We start from the raw sequence: 24,589 nt of genomic DNA, 5'->3' as shown, positions 1-24,589 counted from the left end.
CCTCGTAGGCAGCATCGGCTGTTAAAGAATGGTAAACGTCAGTCCAAGTTTCTTTTTCAAGGCATGCGTAGAAGGCACTTAAAGTTGTTGGTATGATATTTTGTACCGTCTTTATGTCATTCATTCGCGCGTATGTAAGTTGACCTTCACCCCTGATAAACAAATAAATCGGTAAGTGGTCGCTGATATCACAATTCAGGACACCGGTTGTCAAGCTTTCTGTATTTATATTTGTAATAAAAAGGTCGATGAGTGTCTCTGTGTGGAATGTAACGCGCGTTGCCGTATCTGTTATGATGGCGTTACCAGATGACTCTACTGCGGAAAAAAGTGCTTCTGCATTGTGGCTAGATTTTAAAATATCAATACTTAGGTCTCCGCCAAGAATTAGTTTTGCTTTTTTCGAATTCACATGATTGAAAAGTTTTTCAAGGTATTCAATGAAATTTTGTATTTGTCCCTTTGGCCGATACACGACAGTGAAAAAAAATTCGCGGGATAATAACGCCAAACACTCTATGTCCTGGGATATAATAGAATGTGAAATTGATACCCAGTTTTCTAACTCACGTTTCACGAGAACTTCTAAACCCCCGCCTTGCTTATATTGCCTATAAGGAAGAAGCTTTGATAACCACCACGGTTGAAAATTTCAGTAGTTGCAGAACAGCATGTCTCCGTAAACATTATCACGTCGAAATTGAAAACAATTTCATCTAAGAAAACTGACAGTTCATCCTCCTTGTTTCTGAGGGAACGCACATTCAAGTGAAAACAGGTGAAAGAGTTTTTAGAAAGGTGAAATGCATTGTTAACATATTAGCCATTGTAGAAACACTAAGTAACAAAAAAACATGTGCAGTCGACGTGACCTAGTTAATCCTTTCTAGAACACGCTCGCTGCAAATGTGCACAATCGGTGACGTTTCATCTTTCCTGGCCAGAATCTTGCCGCTGCTTGTCCAAACAAATCGGCAGTTTTTCACTCTCTTTTGCGCAAGCGCCATGCCAAGAAGATGCTTCAGCGTTGGGCAAAGATGCTCGTTAAAAACAGCGGTGAACCGGGGGAGAAACCCAGTTCCTGAGTTGGCAGACGTGACTTTTTTGCTTTCTGCAGGACTGAATCCCGCTTGGTGCGGCTCTTAAACTGCACAATTATGTTTGGGGCAGCATCAGCATTCCATGTTGGCACACGATGGCACACTTCAATATCTGTTTCTATGATAGGTTCACTCAAAGCCACACCGATTTTGTGCAAAACCTTAGGGAGGCTTTCACCTTCAGTCAATGGTACACCTTTTATCTCGAGATTGCGGTTTCTTGAGTACTGCTCAGACACAGTGACACGGTTCTCGAGTTGAAAAATCTGCTTTGATAGCGTTGAGCAATCGCTTGCAAGTTGTGTGTTAATTGCCTTGAGCTCCTTGTTTTCTTTCGCGACTTCATCTTTTGCACGCTTGACCTTTTCGAGTTCGTCATGACAGAAGTCAAGGCTTGCCTTCAGCTCTCTGAGTTCCTTTCTGACTTCGCGTTCCAACTTAGATTTGAAAGCTGACATTTCCTTCCTAAGCTCCTCACGAAACTTGGCGGAATCAGCCATAACATGCACAATACAAGAGAGCACATAAGCACTGGTATCGGCACTAGCTAAGGCAGAAATCAAAGTGTTTTCTGTATTGAATGAAAAATAATTCTAACCTGCAAATATACAATGTAACTTCAGAAGGTTGTCGGGCTGCCATCGCTGCTGCCAAGTGGCAGCGCGGCGGCATCAGCCCCATCAAAGAGTGGCTACACCCTTAGGGGGCGCGCGCATCGAGGCACCTTTAAAGTCCCTGGATATTTTTTGTAAAGTACCGTCTTTCTTTTAACCGGGCCGCCGCGCCGCCGCGCCGCGCGCCCTCCTCTCCCGCCTCTTCTCTCGGCGCTTTTCAGAGCGATGATTGGCCCCTTGGGCTGTCGCCCGGAAAACGCGCGCGAATCGATGTTTTTCTTGTGTTTTCATTTTTCGCCGGCGCCATCACCGGGCCGTGTAGCTATTGCGGCGTGTCGCTTATCAAGGGACATTCGGTGCGCGTGTGTACTCACTGCTCAGACTCTTGATGGTCTGCTTTTTATGTGGCTTTTTTATGCCAGGAAGCTGCGCGTTTCAGTATACCAGCCGGCGTGAAAATTGCTTTAAGCTGTTCACCATCCCACGAAGAAAAACTGACGCCGCGTGTAGAAAGAAGTGAATTCGTAAGATCCGCCGTTAAGGACCTCGTTTCGACCGAGCATACTTGTGATCTGTGTGGTATGTATTTCTTTGTGCTTAAACAACTGTGTATACTTGAAGCTTGTTGAAAGTTCATGAGAATGCGGACAATCTTGCTTATTTCGCTTATCATTTTGCGTCGTCTTGTACGTTTTTCTTTTCGTTTGATGGCGTTGCCCTGTGCGTTGTAGTAAAGATTGCTGGTGTGCGGAATTCGCATACAATTCGCATACAACACTCCGCTGACTGCTCGTATCCTTCGCAGGTGATCTGAATTACATATACCCTGAAATATATTTTGAAAATAGTTCCAGGTTCATGACCTCGCTAATTAGAAATGGCACGAATTATGTCCTTCCAGCTATCAATCACAAAATGACCACGTCCTTTATGGCCAAGCTTCAAAGCGCTAAATATTGATTCGACGCCGGTATCTGAAGTCCTCCTAAAGTTCCATCGACGGACTAGCCTATAGATACTTCATCCGGAGAAGGTGATATTTCCATAACTTAATTTAATTGTCCGTTGGCATCAGTAATCATCCAGAGATTTCAAGTAGAACCCTTGGCCAGATCACTTCTTCAAATGGTCGGTAAAATTGTTTCTCCTTCGACATCGTGAAAAGAATTATTGGCTTTCAAGCAGCTGTCGTTCTTTTTTATTCCTCAAGTAATAAAACAGTTACATGGAAATCACTCCGAGGCTCCAAGAAACTATCCTGCCTCTGCAAACACTCGGGAGCACCTTCATAAATAGCATTTACGTCAAAATCCTGCCCTAGATAAAATCTGCATTTAGCATAACGTCAGTGGGCTGAAAAATGTTGAAGAATGTACAAATATACAGTGTAAATATTCTACCATTAAGAGTGTGCACTATTAATACGACTGGTATTAAAATGTTAAAACCAATGCGAGCTATAATAGTACGCAGTTTCTGTCTTTGTTGCAAAAGCGTTCAGAGTTAAAGCTTTTATTTCACAAACGAGAACATGATTAAAGGGGCTCATAGGGGCTCATGGTAGGGTTATGCATGTCCCACCGCTTTCTCACGTTTTTATTTTATAGTAGAGCGTAAAAAAAAGCTTTAACGTAGGCGCACTCGCAGCGCCAGCCAACGCATAGGCCCGGCGCCCGCACGGCGGCCTAGTCGGCGTGCCGTGCGCAGAGCGCGAAGTGGGTTGGGAAAGGATATAGAAGACAAAGCGCGAGAGGGAAGGAGAGTGTCGCTACTTTCTATATTAGGGACCTTATGCACCCTAACCCTTGCTAAATATAGGGACCTTAACCCTTGCGAGACCGGAGCACCTCTAGCGGTGAGGCGGGGAACTTACCCCTGCGTGACACCGGACAGACATACAGACGGCTCGACTTAGAACAGCTCCGCTGTTAGAAAAAAAACATGGCTGATCTCTCTGTCATAGGAATCGGTATAACACGAAAGTGAAACGTGTCTTCACATACGTAGTTGAGCGTTTGTTGCGCAAGGGAGAAGGAATTCTTTCGCCGCAAGGGAGAAGGAATGAATGCTACAGCAACAAATTGTAATGTCAAGCAGCTCGAAACTTGCAACGCGCTTCTCAAGCAGAAAAGACGCACGGAACGAACATACACAGGATGAGAGCGAACTAACTGTCACATTTGTAACTTATTTCTGCGTGAGCACCACGCTCCTTTCGCAAAAGCGGCCGCTGCAGTGAGCCAAGTGACCTTCGTGCTCTCAACGCGAGACGTACAAACCGCCGCGATCACGTGATAAGCGCACGCACGAGCGCTCACGCCCTGTAGAAGCGGGCGCTCGTCGCAACGGCGACGATCTTTAAAGCGCGCTCTTCGAGCCCTCCGCGCCATCTTGCTAGCGATAACGAAAACACGCTGTAACACCGATCTCTGAGTGTCGCCACCGGCAAATGGTGCATATAAATAGCTCGCCGTGGCCGAATCGTTTCGCGCTGCGTGCTGCGGAGCGAGGCGTCGTAAGTTCGATTCCCGCTGACGGAACTTTTTCTTCTGGTTTCTTTCTTTGCCCACTGTTAGCCTTTATATTTTACAACGTCATATCCGTGACGGAAATACGTCAGTGGAGCCGTGGTGGACCCCGGCATAAAACACTTTCGTGTTAAAGAGAGAGAGAGAGAGAGAGATCAGACCTGCACGGCACACACAGCAGTCACAGCGTAAGCTGGAGGAACGGCCTTCCCCACTGTAACATCTCTTAGGGCACCTACTGCAAGTCCAGTCGCGAAGTACCCTCTACGCCATAATTCATCATCACCTTGCGAAACAGCGAAGTACTCACTACGCGTCTATAAGGCAACGTGTGCGCCTTCGTAGCTGAGCACCGTGTTGATGCAGTGGCTGATGATGAGGTACGGCTGGGCCCTTTGTAATGGGTGGGCAGCTTGAAACCACCGACTCGCTTCGAAATTCACTTGGGGTGACGCCTGGTTCTGTTCTACGCTTCTGCCACGAAATATTTGCATACGTCCTGACGCGACTCTCGCCCGACGTGACGCCTCTGTAGTGTTCTAGTGTCTTCATTTTTTTTCTCATTGTGTGCGATAGCTACGACAGACACCGGCGGCAGCGGCAACGGACGGCATCGCAACCAAAATCGGATGTTGTTGTGAGCTCATAATAGCTTACGCTGTACAACAACAACTTAGTTGAGCGCTACCTTAGCGAATTACTGTGAGCCTGTTACTCTGATTACGGCGTTGTAATGAGCAAAATACATACAATACCGACATCTACAAAAGTTATGTAGCTCAGATATGCACTTATTCTACAAGTATTCAGCGATATAATTCGTACCGTAATGGCAAAGCAAAACTTACGCTGTCGCCGTCACAAGGGTCAAACATATAGTGATTGATGTGCTGCTGTTCGGTGAAGAACAAAACACGATCTTTGTGAGCATCGTGAGGCAGAATGACCAGCAAATACAATCATTCGTTTCAATTTCTGCTGTTTAGTAACTGTAACCTTTTATTACGTATAATGTGCATAAAACTATGTGACTACATGATATAAATGTGGCGCAGACATTCACACGATAACGACGGCGGTATGGTTTTCCTCATTTTTTTAAATTCTTGTTAGCGTTGCTGTTAAGTTATTCCTCTTATGGTCACTTAACCTTAATTCTCAATGTGCCACAGCTACGTCTTTTTATGACACACTATTGCGAGGATAGCAAATTCCTACTGTTTTGGTTAAATAAGAACGCAAAAAAAAACACGCTGAAGGAATATCTCAATGTGCGTAAGCGGAGTCACGATTGTACGCATTTCTACGACAATAGTCGCGCCAGCACTTACGAAATGTCTACTAATAGGCGCGCTGTAAAAACGGTAAATGACTTCGGTATGCTTCAGACATTTTTACTTCGTGACAGAGACTTTCTGTGTTCAGGGTCTTCCTGTGTTGTCCCACCAATCACACGAACACATACAGCAGACGAGCTTCTGAGATGTGATTATTGTTCACCACGTGCATGTTAACCATCCTGCACAGCAAACGAATTCGAGCTGGTTAGGTATTCAAACATTAAAGGGACACTAAAGGCAAGTTACAATTTATGTGAGAGCGAAAGGTCAATGCTTGAGAACGTCTGAAACGTCAATATCATACGCAGCAGCGCTTTAGCAATCGGGCAGTTAAGGTAAATGTAGGATAGGATTTCTGCCACCAGCGGGGCATTCTGGAACACAAGCCCGATGACGTAGTAAGGCTCCACTACAAATAATCACAAGTGCTCAAACTACCGATGACAGAAAGAAACATTTCAGTGCATTACAAGACAGAATAAAATGCAACTGGTGCATTTCAGTCTGAATCATGCAACAAAGAACTTAATGACGTTGCCCTTGAGAACGACGCAAGTTCCGTTTTCGCCGGGCTGTGCTCCGCTAAAGCACCTTGCTTTGTTGCTCCGCAGCGCCGGCTGTCGGGCAGCAAAGCGAGCGGCGACGTCAGAAGGCCGTTCTCGGAGGCGGGCGGTTTCAATTGTGCTAACAGTATGAGTACCACAAAACGTAATTTTCTTTCAAACTAAGCATTTCCTTGGCACGAAACAAGCACTACGAGGTTTCTGGAGCACGATTTCAACAACCTACGTCGACTTATTATTTGCCTTTAGTGTCCCTTTAACGCATTACACGCCTACTACTAACCATAAAAGAAAAGGGCGTAAATTAAAGCGTATCTATCTGTAATCACACGCAAAAATCCCTTTGATGTAGCTTTTTCTCTGCCATCAACTACCCTTCACTTTGCGAGCTCCTGTAAGCATGAAACCACATCTCCAATTGGTCGTGTACTTAGTGCCGTACATTAGCAGTTAGGGCAGATGCGAGAATCAACCATGCATGCTATATGAGACGAAGATATTGCCACACTTTCTAACGCAATAGCGTTAAAAAGCCCGTGCCGCAGAAATTCCAGCGTCGGCATCGGCGGAATTGTCCTTGAGCAACAAATCGCGATGGATGCAAAGATTTAAAATAATAGGTTCGGAGTTGGGATCAAACCCAGGTATTCTGTGTGGCAGTCAGGCGTTCTACCACAGAACCAAGCCGGTGCTTGTACCTGCTTCGCAAAAAAAAAAAAAAAGACAATTTCCACGCAGGGACAGCTCTCGAGACAGCGAAGCGCTCTCGTGTCAACTCCCGCTTCTTCATCGGGCGTACGAGAACTCTTGCCCATCTTCGGAAAGGGCGCGGCGCACATCAACCGCCGCTCTTATAGCGCACTGGCCATACTTTGTGACTGTATATTCATTGGCATTCTAGGAGAGATTAAAACGGCCAATGTTACGCGCACGGCCGTTCCTTTCCTCGCGGTACGGTTGAGGTGTCCACCGATAAGCGAAGCGTGGCAAACGAATGAGAAGGTGATGCGAACGACGGCACTCGACTACGCTATCGCGTTCCGACTTTGAAGGCGAAACACAAGCGTCCACCATGTTTTGCTTTCCTTATTTGAGTGACTCTTGATACTTGTTAATGTCAGAAGTGCAAACACTCCGTACACCAGAAAACAAGCTTCAGGTGTTTGACTTGCAGCTAGCGATTCTAAAGCCTCGTGACAAATGCGATCGCCGTTCTGTAAACTGAACCAGCGCTTCGCACCACAAAATTCAAGCTAATAATAATATCTGGGGTTTAACGTCCCAAAACTACAATATGATTATGAGAGACGCCGTAGTGGAAGGATCCGGAAATTTAGACCACCTGTGGTTCTTTAAAGTTCTTTAACGTGCACCTAATTCTAAGTACACGGGCCTCAAACATTTTCGCCTCCATCGAAAATGCAGCCGCCGCGGCCGGGATTCAATCCCGCGACCTTCTGGTCAGCAGTCGAGTGCCATAACCACTAGACCACCGTGGCGGGGCACAAAATTTAAGCTGCAGCTGAGACTAGTGAAACAGTTTGTTTGAGCTCACCAGTCACTGTGCAGTTGGAAAGGTTATTATAATATGCAACGATAAACCAAATGCGATCAAAATGCGGGTGAATTTCTGACGGAGAGGGGAATGCGCATACGTGTTCACTTGGACTGAGTACAAGAGACAGTTCGTTTAGCACAATGGCGCAATCACGGCAGTCACCTAATAAGGCGCCTGCCGTTTAGAGGCAGGCTCCGCCGGGAGGGAGGCGCGGCGAAGCGGCCGCGACACAATAGGTTGCAAATTTAGCGGCGGAAATTCGATCAGAGTCACCGGCCGCGCGAACGGGGATTCGGGACCAGGATTAGATCGAGTTTCTTCGGCGAGAAGTAGAAATAAATATTTAAAAAAAGCTGAAGAACAAAGCACGCATTGTAAATGCGTCATCCGGAGCTACCTAAATGGTTTTTCGCACGTGTCTGCTTATCGTGTCTTTTAGCGAACCAGCGGTGGTAAACTGAGACACAACTGTTCGCGTGATGAAGGATTAGGTGTAGCTCCGAGAAGCGTGAAAAAGAGAGAGAGAGAGAGAAAAAAGGGGAGGAATTTGCTTGATGCGGAAGGCGCGACGCCGTTTATACGCGCTGCAATTAAGGAGCATGCATCTCGTTCTAAAAAGACAGGGCGTGCAAACGCGGACACAAGAAAGAAGTCCTGACTTCTTTCTTGTGTCCATGTTTGCACGCCCTGTCTTTTTAGAATAAATACTTACAAATTAGCTCAGCTCTCTGTTATTTTAAGCACGCATCTTGGGCATTCTCTGTAACCCGTTGACACCGCGCCATGAATGGGATCCTGGCTGCTTTATTTCCGCGTCTAAAGCATTTGTACAGACAACAAAATGTGTTTTTTTGTCCTATTTTTCATTTGCCATGTCTCCCTTAGTGTGAAGAGTAAAGATACACACAGGTATTTATGTACATCTGCATAAAAAAAGGCCTCGATCATTGCTATATATGTATACGAGCTCTTAGTGGCCTTCGTTTTCTTTGCAATTTTATGCGTTATTCGTCAGTCTTGTTAGTTTGCTTGCTGCAATCGTTTAAGGAAAGAAATTCCAATTCAGGTGCCATTTTGGTTTTCACCGGGTAGACACATTCGAAAAAAATTTCTCTCTGTGGTGCCTTATGGATAAAAAAACAAAACAAAACGAAACGGCTCAGTAAATCATATTAAGAACGTTCTCATAACTTTCTCAATAAATGCACGCGATATAGTTTGTCCTGACGTTTTACCGCGTTTCGAACAGACCAAGGCAAAGCTCTTTATATTCCAATATGCTCCTTATCTGCATATAAGCAGCATACGATGATGGCAAACAACTCGGTCTGGTTTACAGCTTCAGAAGCCGAAAGAAAGAAACCAATGATAAGAGGAGGGAGTCGGAAAAGTACGCCGGGGACAAAAACGCTAGAGCGAAGTTATGGCACAAGCTATTCGCTCCGAACAGGCTCGTCTTGTCGAATGTTGCGTATTTCCAGCATCGACGCAACGCCGAAATGTACTTAGATTTCAATGCAGTCTGCGCCGCAGGAAACTTCTTTTCTCTACTTTTTTTTTTCCACCTGGCAAGGAAATCAGGATTGGGATGGTATAAGCACATACGGTGCTGAGAAGCTAAGGGCGAGCTGGCATGAACAACAGCAATTCAGGCGACCGTTCTGGCTCCCAGCCGCGACGGGCCGATCGATGAGCCGCGAAATGCGACGCCGCCGCGGTAGCGCGCTTATCGCAGCGCCGGGGGACACTTCATTTCCTGGCGGTTACACGGTACCGATAGGGGGCTCGGCACCCTCCGGAAGGCGCGCCAGAGCCTCTCTTATCTGCAACGAGCATCGCGGTTTGCGAACGCCTGCACCGTATTCCACACCCAGGGCGCGAGAACCGCCCGCTGCATGTGAGCCATCTGGGGGAACTACCAGAAATGCAACGAAGACGGATCGTGCAAGCAGAACAGTTTCTTGTGATTCTTTTTTTTTTGTTTTTTGGGAAGATCAACATGCAGTTAAGTACAGGCGCGTTTCGTGCCATAAAAAATTCCTCTACTTCAGCTTTTGTCATACCACATTTGGCGCTAGAGCGGACTTTTCGAGTGACACCTTCTACCATTGCAGAACTGTTCGCAACTGTATCAGCGTTGAGGCTCATAACATCGTTGGAAAAACTTGGAGGACGCTTGAGCTTCGCCTTCAAGAGTAGAACGCGATAGCGTAATCGGGCCCCTTGCACATCGCCTTCTTAACTGCTAGCCTGGCTTCGCTTCTGGGTGGATGCCTCAACCGTGCCGCAAGGAAACGAACGCCTGTGCACGTAACATTGGCCGTTTAAAACTATCCTAGAATGCGTACTGCAAGTACAGTTGTTAAGTGCCCACTACGCCATAATTCTTCCTTTTGCGAATCAAAGAAGGGCCACACGTCCGTAAGGCAACACGCGAACCTACGCAGCTGCCCACTTTATTGATGCTTTTGCTGATTTACGATGATTAAGTATGTCTGAGCGCTTCATAATGGGTGGGCTTTCAAAACACCCACTCGTTGCGCAATGCACATGTTTTGATGCCTGGCGCAATTCTACGCTTCTGCCACACAACCAACGACTCACAACCAACGATTTTTTGCTCACAACCAACGACGCCGACACCGAAACTCCATTTCAATCATTACCACGACACTGCGGCAGACGCAACCTGCGAATTTGGCACGCAATAACGCAGAGGCAATTATTCTTCCTCTTTGACGCAATGAAATCCGTCTCATCCTGAGACAAATATCCTGCCGCCTCAGCAAGGTCAACTGGTTCGATGAACAATCTAGATGCTCGGAACTATGTGTAATAGGCCCTTGTACAAACCTATCAAATCCGTCAGATCTTAATCAAAACAGAAAAATTGAAATTTCAGTGCATAGGCAGCGGATATATATAGGCACGACATTTACAGTACACTTTCTATGCAAAATTAAGTGTGTATCTAGTCCGGAATGTCCTTGTGGCCATAATGTGCACCATTTCCTCCTTAGAGTGCGCGAAATATGATTCAGCACGAAATATATTACGAGTAACTCTGTTACTGTTAGATCGAAGAACATTCAACGTATAATGATATGATTGTGTGTTTTACGCCATGTGTAATTAATTGTCTTTTGTGTCTTTCCTGTGTGTGCCAAGCTTCGAAAAAAAAGAACACTATATGAATGCCAGGCAGTGGGACGAGTCTCCTTAACTAATGCAATATTGCGTGGCAGAAGCGTAGAATCGCACCAGGTGTCAAAACACGAAGTGCAACAGTGAATGTTTTAAGGGCCCATCCATTACAAAGCGCTCACACATCATTAATCATCATTATCAGCAACAGCATCCACAAAGTGTGGGTACTTCGCAACTGTACTTGCAGTGGGCATCCTAGGATAGTTTGAAACGGCCAATGTTACGCGCACAAACGTTAGTTTCCTTGCGGCACGGTTGAGGCATCCACCGAGAACCGAAGCTAGGCTAGCAATTGAGAAGGCGGTGCGCACGGGGCCCGATTACGCAATCGCGTTCCACTCTTAAAGGCGAAGCTCAAGCGCCCTCCAAGTTTTTGTACCCATTCCATTTTTTATTCTTTTCAGTATTTTTCTATTTCGTTTGCTAAGTGGAAAGGAGTAGCCGGTGCCGCCATAAAGGCACCAACCTTTTCCCCTTTACATCATTTCAGTGAAAATTCAAGGCGACGCTAATGTTCGACTTAGGTGTCTTCTATGGCGACCACTGAACGCGTATATAAGTCGCACTTTCTTTTAGATGCGAAGCAGCTCTTTGACTGGCCTGTGTAACGCTGTCCCTACGTGCGTCCGTACGAACACGGCGCAACGCGCTCTCCTCGCCGCAGGTGTTGGAGCGGTGCCAAGTTGGTCACGTTGACGTCACGCTCCTTTCGCAGTGCGCGCTGACGTCACTCTCTCCCTCGCCTGCCACGCGCTCGCCGCAGCACCCGCAGCTGCCGCCTCGTCCGTTCGCCCGCAACACCTGCCGCTACCGCCGCTCGCTCCGCTACCGCGACCGCCGCTCGCTACACCGCCGACTCGTCGGTTCACGCGCAATAAACCTGACGCGCGCCTAACATGCGCGTTGAAACATGTCTGTACGTGTCACCTCTCTCTCGCTTCACCCTCTCCACTGCGTTAGCGCCGTTCAACCCGTGACGCCACCCGTGCGCAACGCTGCTGCTTCGCATCCCATCAGGGTTCCCTTTGGGAAGATGGTGTTAATTTTTGTTCGTGTTTACTTTTTTTATTTGTTTCTTATGCTGTTGATGTGTGTCACTTTAACCTTTTTTTACTTTGTATTGCTTGTATTGCTTTTTCTCCTTTCTTTCTATCTCTGTGTGGTCAATACCCGCATATCCGCATCGTTAACCCACATCATGAGGTAAGACCGAAAGTCGAGCTAGTTGGTAGAAATTCATCTTGAGTAGCTTTTAGCGCAAAAAAAGGACAGTGACACAGAGGGAGGGAACAAGACCAGCGCTAACTATCAACTGAAGGCTTTATTAGGCCAGAAGAAAACATATATACTCGGACTACGTCACCCGCGGCACATACGCATGGTCAACGGTGCAAACCAAGGCACTATCTCTCCATACCTATCGTTAACCCCTTTCCTTTAGGAGCGAAACTTCTTTGTTAGAAATCGTTACTGACGGGTGACTGATGCAAGATGATCCCCCGATAGCATGATGTGTGATCCCCTGATCCACATCATGCTATCGAAACCTATCATTCATTTGTCCGTATGTAAGTCCGGGATGCGTCTTTGTCATTTGTCCGTATGTAAGTCCGGGATAGTATGAAATGTTTCATTTCATACTATCCCGGACTTACATACCTTAACAGTTTTCTTCCACGTAGACCGCCACGCGTGCCGGATTGATAGGTTCGCCTGTTGCATGGGCATGCGCAGATAAGTTTTCGTGCCTTCTTTCTTTTCAGCCGTTGTGCTTCTCTTCAGTTGTTAGTCGGCGTTTGTGGTGTCCTGACTTCTTTCTTGTGTCCGTGTTTGCACGCCCTGTCTTTTTAGAATGTTTCATTTCAGTTCACCTATTTTTTTCCTCAGGGCCTTTCGACATTACAGAGGGGGCGGGCACATTATGCAAGGCAACATCAAACACAACACAGATGCATAGACACCATCTAAAATCATATATAACACAATAATATCGGAGATAACGTTGCTAAGAAAAAAAAGCATAACGTAGCACTAATACACATAAATGATAACGACAGCCAAGAAGGTAGTTGTTATACTAGTGTCCAAAATAAAATAACTGTAATACACGCGTAATATTAGATATATAATTCAGGTGCAGTGGTGTTAGTTATGGCGTAGACAGTTATTATAGACAGTTGTATTACAGTTATTTTATTTTGGACACTGGTATAATAATAACCTCCTTTACTGTTGTTATGATTTATTTGTATTACCACTATGTTACGTTCTTTTTCTTGGCAATTTAGTTTTGCTCTTAGGAAATCGCTTATCCCTGATGACATTCCTAAGGATTTTCTTCTTAGATATTGTGAGTGGACTAGCCGTTATTTAAACATAATTTTTCAAAAGTCCTTAAGTACCTCAACTGTTCTTTCAGCTTGGAAGTCAGCCAAAATTCTTCCTATGCATAAATCTGGCAGCAAGCAGTCATCATTAAGCTATCGCCCGATTTCATTAACGTCTCAATCATGTAAACTTTTAGAGCACGTAACCTTAAAGCGTATCGTGGGGTTTCTTCAAAATAATAACTTCCTTAGTGATGCTCAGCATGGTTTTCGTCGTGGTTTTAGCACAACAACTCAGCTTGCAGAATTCTCGCATGACATTTCACACGCTCTAGACTCGGGATACCTAGTTGATGCAATCTTCATCGACTTTGCAAAGGCATTCGATACTGTTACACATTGAAAACTTCTGCATAAGCTTCGCGCTATACTTAACAATTATTCCTTGAATGGATTGCAACCGTTCACAGTATGTTTCGTTCAATTCCTCGAACTCGTCTATAGTGAATGTGTCGTCCGGAGTTCTCCAGGGTTCAGTCCTGGGGCCACTTTTGTTCTTATTGGACATAAATGATTTGCTGAAGTATGTGTCCGCCAAAATCCGCCTATACGCCGCCGACGACTGTGTACTGTATAGTGTAATTAATACGAACGATGACTACATTTTAATGATTATATTGCCCAAATTTGCAGATGGTTCGACAAATGGCAAATGAATATAAACTTTGTTCAAACAGTCGCTCTCTTCTTCTGTAAGTGCATCGCAGTTTCTTTGTTCAATTACTCCTTTAATGGCTCCTCCCTGAAACCAGTGTCCGAGTACAAGTGCCTAGGCCTCATCTTCACACCCAACGTGTCCTGGTCCAAACATGTCGAATACACTTGCAATAAAGCTCTAAAGAAATTGGGCTATCTGAGTCGTAGATTGAAATATGCTCCACGCGAAACAAAATTACTAACACATAAATCGCTAATCCCTCCCATTCTCGAATATGCCTGCCCCATACGGAAACATTATAAAGTATCGGGCATTAACGCACTAGTATCCGTTCAAAAGAAAGCCATCCGTCTCAACCTCCTCTCACCTTGCTACGCTAGGTCTGCAAACCCTGTCCGAGCGACGCGATCTCGATTGCCTAAAATTGCTGCATATTCTCGTTAACACTCCACGCTACTCATTAACCAACGAATATCTGTCTCCAGATAAACTGAAACCCACAAGAAATAGCCTCAAGCTTAGCCTAACAACGTTTCAGCCACGTACTGGCCTATTTAAATTACGCTTCTTTCCGCACACTATTGAAAAATGGAATTTATTGCGTGGTACAACTAGATTGTTGCCTTTAGAATATTTCTTGCATTAGCGTATTTATTCGCGCTAGGTTTCTTAAGAGTTGCTGTATTCTTGTTTTTTTTTTTCCTTGCAGTGTTGGAAGGAAAGTGTTGATTACTTTATGTTCTGTTGTATACATAATAAAAATGCCCCCCTCCTGCGATAGCCAAAATTGGGCTGCAATGTGTCAAAATAAAATAAATAAAAATATTTTTTTTCTTGACCTCGAGCTGCACTTTACTACCTCAGAACATGTTTGTTGGATGTATGGCCCCCGTTCGAGAAGACGCTTCCTTACGGCTCTAACCGCTCGACGCTAGTTTGGCCTGCCGTTGCTCCCACTAAGAACGCACTGACGATGCCATGTCCTCACCATATTGCGCAAAGTTTTGACTCGCAAATCAACCGACGAAAAGTAGCTGGTTTTCCGCGCAGACTTTCTTGCGCAGACTCAAGAAAGCCAGTGGCGTGCCTCCGAAAAACACGGACAGGACAAAAACTGCTGTTATCCCGTACGTGCGACGAGGATTAAGAAGGCTGCAGGACGCGTAGGTGTCAGTGCAATGTTTTCCGCCCCTAACGAGCCTGGAGGCCTGCGCAAGCGTGTCAACGTGAATAGTGAAAGGCCTGACATATGCAGCAAGAAACACGACACGTGGTTTGTGCCTTGCAAATGCGGCGTCGTGTATAAGATTCCGTTCTCTTGTGGACGTGTTTACACGTCGGACAAACTGACCGATTATCACCGATCGCTTGCGTGAACACGCAAACAATTTAAAGCTAAAGTCGGGCAGCAACATGACCCTACACTGAGCAACTTGCGGTTGTTCCGCCTTTCTTGACCAAGCTGTCATTATCAGAAAATACAGAGACCAGATTGCTCGAGAAGTACGCAAGGCGCCGTGTATAGAACAGCTCGGACCCAGTTGCGTCAGCCTGCCCTCTGTCAAAGAAAGACCTTGCAATTTTGTAAAACCAATAACATTAATTGTTGTTGTATCTTTTTACCTTGTGACGACCTCCGTTCTTAAGCCGCATACATTGTTGCTTCATTCCTATTCGTTTGTGCTGGCCCGCTTCTGTTAAAACCGACGTACATTTCATGTCACCTTTTTCATCCAGTTGATTTTGCCTTTGATAGCGCATTTTTCAAAAAACTTTTTTTTTTGTATGATATCAAGGATTTTTTTTTGCTTCGCCGCCGTGTTTCCGTGCGAGCGGTAACAACGCTTCCCATATTTAGCGAAAGAAGCATGAGAAGATTGGCCACCATCCCGCCCTGCGAACGTGAATGTCCAGCGACGCTGTATCAAACATGCTGATGATTAGGGGTGTGTTTTAATATTACTTTAGGCTAACGGTAGCGGTAATCACTTTGTGGTTGCTGTGGCCGTGATTGGTTCCGCGACCATTTCGTAGGCGCCAATTTGCCTAAAGTTTATTGAAATTATTTTACAAGAAAACGCAAAAGACGGATGCACTTGAATATCGTTTCGGGCGCTATACTGGCAGATCGCTGGTGGGCAGTACCATATTTCTGTACGGCAATCTTTTCTAAGGCCGTTGCGAACAAGTTCAGAAGGTCTTTGTGACGTACTCGTAGTACAAGGTATGCAAGACAGATCAATTTGTACTAGCTCAATGATGATCTGCGATAATGACATTATAGCTAGACAAAATAAAATTGATAGTGCTGCCTACATCACTGGCTACGGTGCGCATGACATTCTTAAAAAGCTGTCCGGCTAATCGTGCTGTAACGTTCTTCTGGAACATGGAGACATGGAATCGGAAGATATTCTAATCATACAAAAATATTTTCCTGGGCCGCTTAATAATGACACACTTTTTTTTTAACCCACACGATGCTGGATACACAAATGGTTGCTGAAAAGCCACCCATTAGTAGTTTTAGAAGGTCTTTCAGCAATATAAAGTCAACGACATTCTTTGGAACTTGAGACCTACATGCCAGTTATTGCGATGCTCTCAAAAGTCAACGCAACTACGAAGACACTATTGAAGTAATTTCGAAAATAACGATGCGGTGGCAGCCTCACCCTTACAAGAGTGGCCTAGGGCGAGCAATATAACACACAATAAAAAAGAAGTGAAGCGTGCCTCATGCCGTGGCATTTTTGGTAATGATATATGCGCCATGAGCCGGCGAACTTTCTTTGCAGTGTACTTGCCTGTTACTCATACTGTGTCAGCTTTACAAGCTTTTCATGCGTGCTGAGGCAATAGAAAAAGAACTTGCTTCATATCTAAATGAATATCCGAAAATATCAGTAACTTTAGCATGCTCAGCAACGCATAGCAAAACAGCGTTACGCCTTTCTCAAGCAAACGATAGATGGGTCTACACTTCTTGCAGTTTCTGCTGTAATATACTTTAGTCTTCGTCGAGTCATCTTTACTTTGCGAGAACGGTTGAACCTCGTTATAACGAACACTGATATAGTGAATTATCGGTTATAGTGAATTAAATACGAATTTTGGTTGCTCACGCTTCATTTCACTGACATTTATTTTTTTCTACAACGAAACCGAAGACACTACCGCCGCCGTGCTAACGGCTGTGACAAAGAAATATCTGGCTCTCGCGAAGCCGGAAACGCAAAAGGTAGTGTAAAAACCGAAGTAAATATTGAAAGACAATTTACGACCATTTTACTTCTAAATGAGGTTGTGACATTAAAAATTTCGTCAAACAAAATCGCGGAAACTCTGGCCGTCCAGCACAAAAAGAAAAAGCGCATTTGACTTCTTCAAATAACTGTGAATGCAGGGCTCAAGCGAACTTTGTTCTGTCGTAATTTTACCTTTTCATGTTAGCTTGAAATGCAACAAGGGGACAGGTAGGGGTTACCTCGTTTGTAGAAGATTTGAAGCTTAGAAATGTGCGTTTCTGTATTAATGATTTTTGCGTGAGCCAGATTGCCGGTATTTTAGAGCCGGATTTTATCTATACTGTTACAGCGAATATTGGATATGACGAACTAATTAATGGTATCGATGCTACGTCGTCATAACGAGGATAGTCTGTACTCCCAACGTGATGTGATAACGGGAGGCATCATACTCGTTTGCAGCTTTGATGACCAGAACGACAGGCATTTGAGCTAGTTGCCTTTATGATGTATTTTGATTACCAGTTCCCATAGTGCTACTAGGGGCATTTCACTTAGCCTCGTTTTTTTATGTCTACTTGCTGCACTCCTAATCATGGAGTTGATGCACTCTGTAGTCTCGATACATCGAATTGTATATGAAATACACGCATTATCACGCATTAACACACATTGTGGGGGCGCTATCACCTCCTGTAAGGTCGTTTGCGCCTCATGGGGCATGAGCGTCTTGCGGATTAGCCGCAGTTAGCTTTAACGGCCGCCGAGCGAGGGGTTGCGCTGTGATTGCGCAGCGTAAGGTTGGTGCGGTGGCGCCACCAGTGCCGCCTGGCGGGAAAGAGGTTAGGCCGGCACACAGGAAGAAGCAAGGAGCTCTCTTTAGGGTTTCGGTAGCGCCGTGAATGGACGTCTTTCGCGGTGGGTCCGTGGGGGACGATACTGCGGCTCGTTTCCCGCGGGCCCCTCGTGGTGAGTCGGACGTCGGCGATGCCGCATGCGCGTGTTGCATGTGCTATGTTTTCTGATTATTGTTTTTGGCATTGTACAACGTTATTTAGCATTTTACTAGTTGTGTATTAGATGCGGCTGGCGAGCTCGTCGCGATGTAAAACCAGGTTAATAAATGTACACGTGGTTGTTGGCGGACGGCGTGAACTGCCTCCGTTTGTTCCAAGAGTGCGGCGTCTTTACAGACCCCACAACATGAACACACACGCTGCGAGTTGCAAAGTCATTAAAGCATTTCTACGCTTCTTGGGATGTTCCAGCCTACGTGACCGCTCTTGAGAAATTGAACGGTTGAGTGCATGCGCGTATACTGTGAGATTGATAACCACAGGCCACTGATAACCACAATCTGATCTTATTTTCTAAGATTCTCCCAAAGCATTCAACCCCGTTTCATATTTAAAAGAAAAACTAACGAAATTAGACCTAACACTTGCAAGTGGTCCCATTGTTTACTGGATTAAGGACTACTCAACTAATCACTCGCAGTTTGGACATTCTAGGACACCACCTCTAGAATGTCATGTCACATCAGGCGCACCACTGGGCAGCGTTCCGAAAACAATTTTATTCAGAATATTTAACAATGACCTGCCCCTCTCTGCTAATGTGAAACTCAAGCTCTTTGCAGGCGACCGCCTAAGTTACCAAGAAATTAATACTCCTGCAGATAACCTAATACATAACAGAGCCTTGGAAGATATACACGAGCGGTGAAAACACAGGTAAATGTCTCTGAACAATAAATGTGTAAATGTAAGTATGTTTCCTTGGCAATAACCCGCAAAAATTACAAGTGTAACTTTTCTTACACTATTGACAACTGTCCCTTAAGCAGAGTATCTAATCGCAAATATTTTGGTACAACCTTTTTAAGTGATCCGAGATGGGAGACACACATTGATTGCGTTGCTAGCACAGCCCTGAAACACATTTGTTAGTTGCCAATGCAGAGTCGTGAACAGTGTGAACTAAATGGGTACAAGTCGAATAGCCTTTTCTGAGTCCACGTTGCGACTCAGATAGGGCATTATGGGCAGTTAAAAATTCCGAAATATGATTACGAACCGTATGCTCGAGCAACTTACAAACCATTGACGTTAGTGACATTGGCCTATAATTACTGACGTCATCTTTCTTGCTTTTTTTGTGCAGTTGTTTCACTTTGGCTATTCTTCAATCGATCGGCACTTGTCCTTCACACAATGATTTCGTAAACATAATGCACAAATATTTGGCAACCCATTCGGCGTACTATTTTTTAAAAGGCGCTGGGTATTTCGTCAGCATCACCAGAATCTTTTACATCAAGTTTCAAGAGCATGTTGAAAATTCCTTGTTCACTGACGACAACTTCTGGCATCTGGTAATTGTGACACAAAATTAGGCAATTTCCCATCATCCTTAGTAAAAGACTGAAACTGCCTATGCAATGCATTAGTAATTTTTGTGGCATTATTAGTTTAAACACCATTCATGGTAAAAGCATCCACATCAGCTGAGGTTGGGGAAATTGTTTGACGGAACTTCTTCGGCGAATGAAACTGCAAAATGTTGTTCTTTGTCAACTGCTACTTGAGTTTTAAGTTTGGAAGACAAATCTGAAAATTTTCGCTCTATGCTCACGTGGTAACCCACAAAACCTCGTTTTTTCTTTAACCCTTTTATTTTTCTCTGCAATTTCATAGTAGAACTACTTATTCAACCATTCACACATTTGTTTTTCTGACGCATCAATGGCACAAATTGATGCATGCATACAAGTTTTGTAAATGAAGCCCAAAGATTGTCAACATTGGCATCACTGCAAGAGAAATTATCCAGATGAAATGTGAGCATATCTACTATAGTTTCGTCATCATGCGGGAAAAATTTGAAAAATGCAAAATTTGGTTGGCTTTGTTAGTTTTTACTATTCTGAGGTTAAGGAAGACGGCCTGATGATCGGAAATTCCTGGAATGATTCGAGATGTGGAATTCTCAATAACGGCAGCGCTTACGAAGAAAAGATCGAGTAGGGATTTACTATTTTCCTGAATTCTTGTGAAACCTTCAACAACTTGAGTAAAGTCAATGGTGAAAGCAATATCCAGCATTGCCTCTTACCTTGTCATTACGATTTTTGGGGGACATTGCTAACCAATCAACATTAGGCAAATAGAAATCACCTGATAGGATTATCCGATCATCAGGTTTGACATGGTCACAAATACTTGCTCAACACATCCATTGTAGAAGCATCAAAGTTAGAGGCCTGTACATGGCACCCACAATATGCCTGAGACAGTCACTATAGGCTTTGCAGAATATACACTCCATGCTGGGTACATCAGGAAACAAGAATACATTAAGCGCACTTTTGTAGATTATACTCCCCCCCCACTCCCTGCCACCACTGTCCTGCCTGTAAGCGCAGTGTCCTGCTGGAACAAATTCGCTATCGTAGACCTCATTGCTCAGCCGTGTCTCTGTCAGTATGACAATATCAGGATCGTATCAGCCCCTCTGGCTCAGTGCTTTTGTTGACCACCCTCCTACAGCAGTTTCAGGAATCGATGATCATTTTTCGTTTGTCAATCCCGTCGATCATTTTTCAGCCTAAAGCGGCGTTTCTTGTCTCTGTACATCCCAGCCGTACATAACGCCACTTGCACTTAGCTTACCCTAGGCAAGCTTAACCTTATCCCTCTTTTCTTTTTCGTCTAGCTCACGTTTCCAAAACATCCTTCGCTGCTCGCGGACATGTCGCGAAAAATCTTCCGCGATAGACAACGAAGTGCCTTCAAATTTATACGACACATTTAGAATGGACAACTTTTCTCGATAATCCATACACTTTATTACAATTGGACGTGATTAGTTCTCAACACTGCGGCCTATCCATGAATTCGCTCAATGCTGGCCGCTTTAAGTCCCAGTTTCCATTCTAATGTCATCATTAAATTTCTTTTCTAGTCCTTCATGTGTCTCAATCCTGGGTTCTTCAAGACCATAGAGGATTAAGTTATTCCGGCAGCTCCTGTTTTCTAGGTCATCTACTTTATCTTTAAGCGCTACAAAGTTTATGTCAAAGTAGGATATCTTGCCTTTTATGTCCTTAATCTCGACGCCCAATGAGGCAAGAGTAGACAGTTGTTTTTCCATTGCCTCCATTCTGTCGTTTACTGCGGACAGTTTATTTTTGATCTTCTCGTGTGAGGACAGAAAGGATGCCATGGTTTCCGTTATTTTTCGTTGTCCAGAAAGCAGCTCTCGCAACGTGTCATTTGGGAAGGACCAGGGTTTGTCTCCATGTTCCCACAAAGCAATAATCTTTTTGCTGAGGTTACAATATCATCATCATCATCATCATCGGCCTGTCTACGCCCACTGCAAGGCAAAGGCCTCTCCCATGTTCCGCCAATCAACCCGGTCCTGTGCTTTCTGCTGCCACGTTATACCTACAATCTAAGTGACCGCATTTAGTATATTCTCGCCGATCAATTTGTTATTAGAATTGTTTTTAAAGTGTGTTCTTCTAATAGTAACGTACAATGTTAATCGTGTACAGTATGGCGGCCGAGGAGCCCCTATTTCGCATCCCAAGAACTGTTCACCTCCCATTTTTACCCCCAGAAAGCAGATGACCTAATGCAGGCTGTGTTGATGAGAACGTCATTGCTTCATTTTAATTGTTACATCCATTGCTAAGCATATTTCCTTTCGGACTCGTCCAGGGGGGGAGGGGGCGCTGCGGGAAAACTTTGCCCCCCCACCCCTAACGGAGAACCCTGCGCGGGCCTATGGTCCAACACCTTAGGCGCTAAGCTGCCACGGCGGGTAGGGTAATCCTTGCCCACAGGAAGCTGCGTGCCTGTTGAATTATGTGTCTTAAGTACGTGCCCGCATGGGCTTCTCAATTAGATCTTTGATGGATCTGCCAATCGCAAAGAAAACTCTTGCGGTGTGTGCGCAGAGAGCAGGGATTTGGCCCGCTGCCGGATTGTTCGTTTGCCACCGACAGACGGCCGAGTCTGGACTGCCTCAGGCGTTTACAAACGAATGATTATTGTTGCTGGCGTCTTTCTTTTTCTCGGCGCTGATGACGTAGGCCAGCTAGGTCACAGCTGCGTGGGGCTGGTGCCAGCCATAACAAATATGTCGCTGTGTATCCCTCGCCTATATTGGGCAAGAAGAGTTTCGCCGCTGCCCTTCAAATCCGGGCTTGTGGTTTTGAATACGCCGATGGAAAGTGCCTACTGTACCTGAATGTGTGTCAGAGCAGACTATAGCGCATGTTGTAACGGCACGAGCATGAGTCACTCTGTTAACTTTTTTCAGAGGCTGAAAGGCGAACACTTCAAATAGCACGGTAGCGCATAATGTTCTATTCGGCCTTTTCATACTCCTTGTATGTTTGATTACGCAAATGCTTTTCTTCGTGCATACCATTGCCGCGTGCTTCGTTCACTTCGGCACCGTCCTAAAGAATTCAGATCCACTTTAAATCCGGGCTTTTAACTTCTCATCTCAAGCATTTGGGCGCACAGGTTGTGCCGTTGACTCCGTTTAATCGAGAGCATGTGGCCACGAGTGCGGCTCTCGGTTCAGCTAACACACGTGTACTGACGCGAACATTTTAGCAAAGATTCGACAATGTTTCAGGAAAACGGGATAAGTTAAGGGTAGGGATCAATCGTTCAGGCTGGAGTGATTTTTCGGAAGGCATGGCGCTTCCGACGTAACCTACTAACACAAGGGCTCTACAAGAGACGCTATACTTGTTTTTATGTACATCGAGATCTTCTTCGGAGGGCTTTTATTTAACACCAGTGTGCGCATTGTATATTCTGCTACTTGGTCAAATGCGACTTCTTCAATACTGATGCAAAATTACGCGTAAACTTTCATTATTAGCTTGTGTTTAGTGGTCCAAGGATGAAAAAAATGAAATGCAGTATTTTGGCCAGTTCGAAGGATGACCTGTTTTTCGCGAAAAACCAAGAAGTTAAGTGCAACATAGAAATTCCGCATTGCTTTTTAATTGTTCGCAAAGTATATTTTACGTGGTCGTTTTACTTTTGAGTATGCCTTGAGCTCAAGAAAAAAATTTAAAATAGCCATAAACCTACAACTTCAGGGTTCATTTTATGTACTAGAGGCACAATGAAAAGTTTTATATTGTCTCCCAACAAAAAACAAAAAAAGATACCGGTGGTATACGCTCCCTGCAGTATATACCTTAAAATTTATTAAGATGATCATTTCAATGTTTAGGCTTCTCTCCCGTTGCAACAAAGGGTAGACAAAAGTGGTAGATAAGATGAACGGACGTTAGATGACTACAGTGTGATGACACAAGCTGATTTAACTTGAGTGCCAAATCTCACTGTGAATACCCAACATAGGGTGCTTCCTGTGGTAGCTAGCGTCGCCGTACACGGGGCAGAGACGGCAGGTGCAAGGTACGCAGAAGGTCACGGCATCCCTGTATTTCACACAAGTGTCATCCATGATGGCGCTAATGGCGCACCGACCCTCTTTGAATCGAGTAAAAAAAAAGGAAGGAATGGTGGAAAGGGCTCCGCGCAGCATGGCTCCGCGCAGCTGAGTCACCTTGGCCACACTACACTGTGGGTGTGCAAGGACCACTGGCTCAAGTGATATGCTATTCTATTGCACAGTCTCAAATGTTTCATTTGGAAACTATGCCGTAGCGGCACGTTGGCTGCCAGTGGCTGTGTCGCTGCTTAAATATAATCCGAACCTCGCTTCACCACCGGAGGTCAGTATTGCATTTTGGTAGCTCGTACTCGGACGACGACTGCCGAACGCGTGAGTGGAAGCACTTTGTGCCAGCCAAATGTGGGTGACTTACCTGTGTACCGTAGCTTGGACACATCCTCCGTCTTGTGTTGTGCGGCCATGACGGCAGGACGACGTCGTCGGCGTGGTCTGCTGGCGGCACCCGGCAAGCGTGTCGGCGGCGCACTGCAGGCACGCTGAGCCCTGCTTTGCAATGCCGGCCTCGGGCCGCCCCCGGACCGGGCGCTGCATCGATCGGCGCTCGCTCATTGGCCGAGTAGCGTAGGTGACGTCAAGGGCTATCCCTCCCCCCTCCCCCCGTGCACAGCCCGGCCCGAATGTCGAGATCGATTGTGGCACTAGACGAAGCACGAGGCTACCACCGGCAAAGGAACGCGCTTCGCTGATGAGCGCCGCGCGGAGCACTGACGTAGGAAAGGCGGTCGAAGAAGCGGCACCCACGCGCTCACCCTTGTCCCTGGGGCAAACATGGCGATCGAACACACCCTCGCAGAGAACTTCTGCCCTCTCCTAACGAGCTTATAAATAGCTGCATTGACCCTATTCTCCTCGCGAGTTCGGGACGCACTGCAC

At 45.4% G+C, this 24,589-nt stretch overlaps 1 protein-coding gene across 3 annotated transcripts in view; it reads right to left on the bottom strand.

The window, feature by feature from the left end:
* The window catches only part of LOC119393176 (glutamate decarboxylase), a 113,720-nt gene extending 89,490 nt beyond the window's left edge, over nt 1–24,230 (bottom strand). For all 3 annotated transcript variants that reach the window (XR_007416314.1, XR_007416315.1, XM_037660009.2), the window contains exon 1: nt 24,069–24,230. Coding sequence is in view for 1 of the 3 variants with exons in the window: in XM_037660009.2 (XP_037515937.1) it covers nt 24,069–24,117 (49 nt within the window). In the remaining 2 variants the exon portion in view is untranslated. The remainder of the gene's footprint in view (nt 1–24,068) is intronic.
* Between the last annotated feature and the right edge of the window lie 359 nt (nt 24,231–24,589).

The sequence above is a fragment of the Rhipicephalus sanguineus genome, chromosome 5 (assembly GCF_013339695.2).
Source record: "Rhipicephalus sanguineus isolate Rsan-2018 chromosome 5, BIME_Rsan_1.4, whole genome shotgun sequence".
Classification (NCBI taxonomy): Eukaryota; Metazoa; Arthropoda; class Arachnida; order Ixodida; family Ixodidae; genus Rhipicephalus; species Rhipicephalus sanguineus.
The sequence above is the reverse complement of the archived record's forward strand: the minus strand, read 5'-3'. Positions and strand labels throughout refer to the sequence as shown.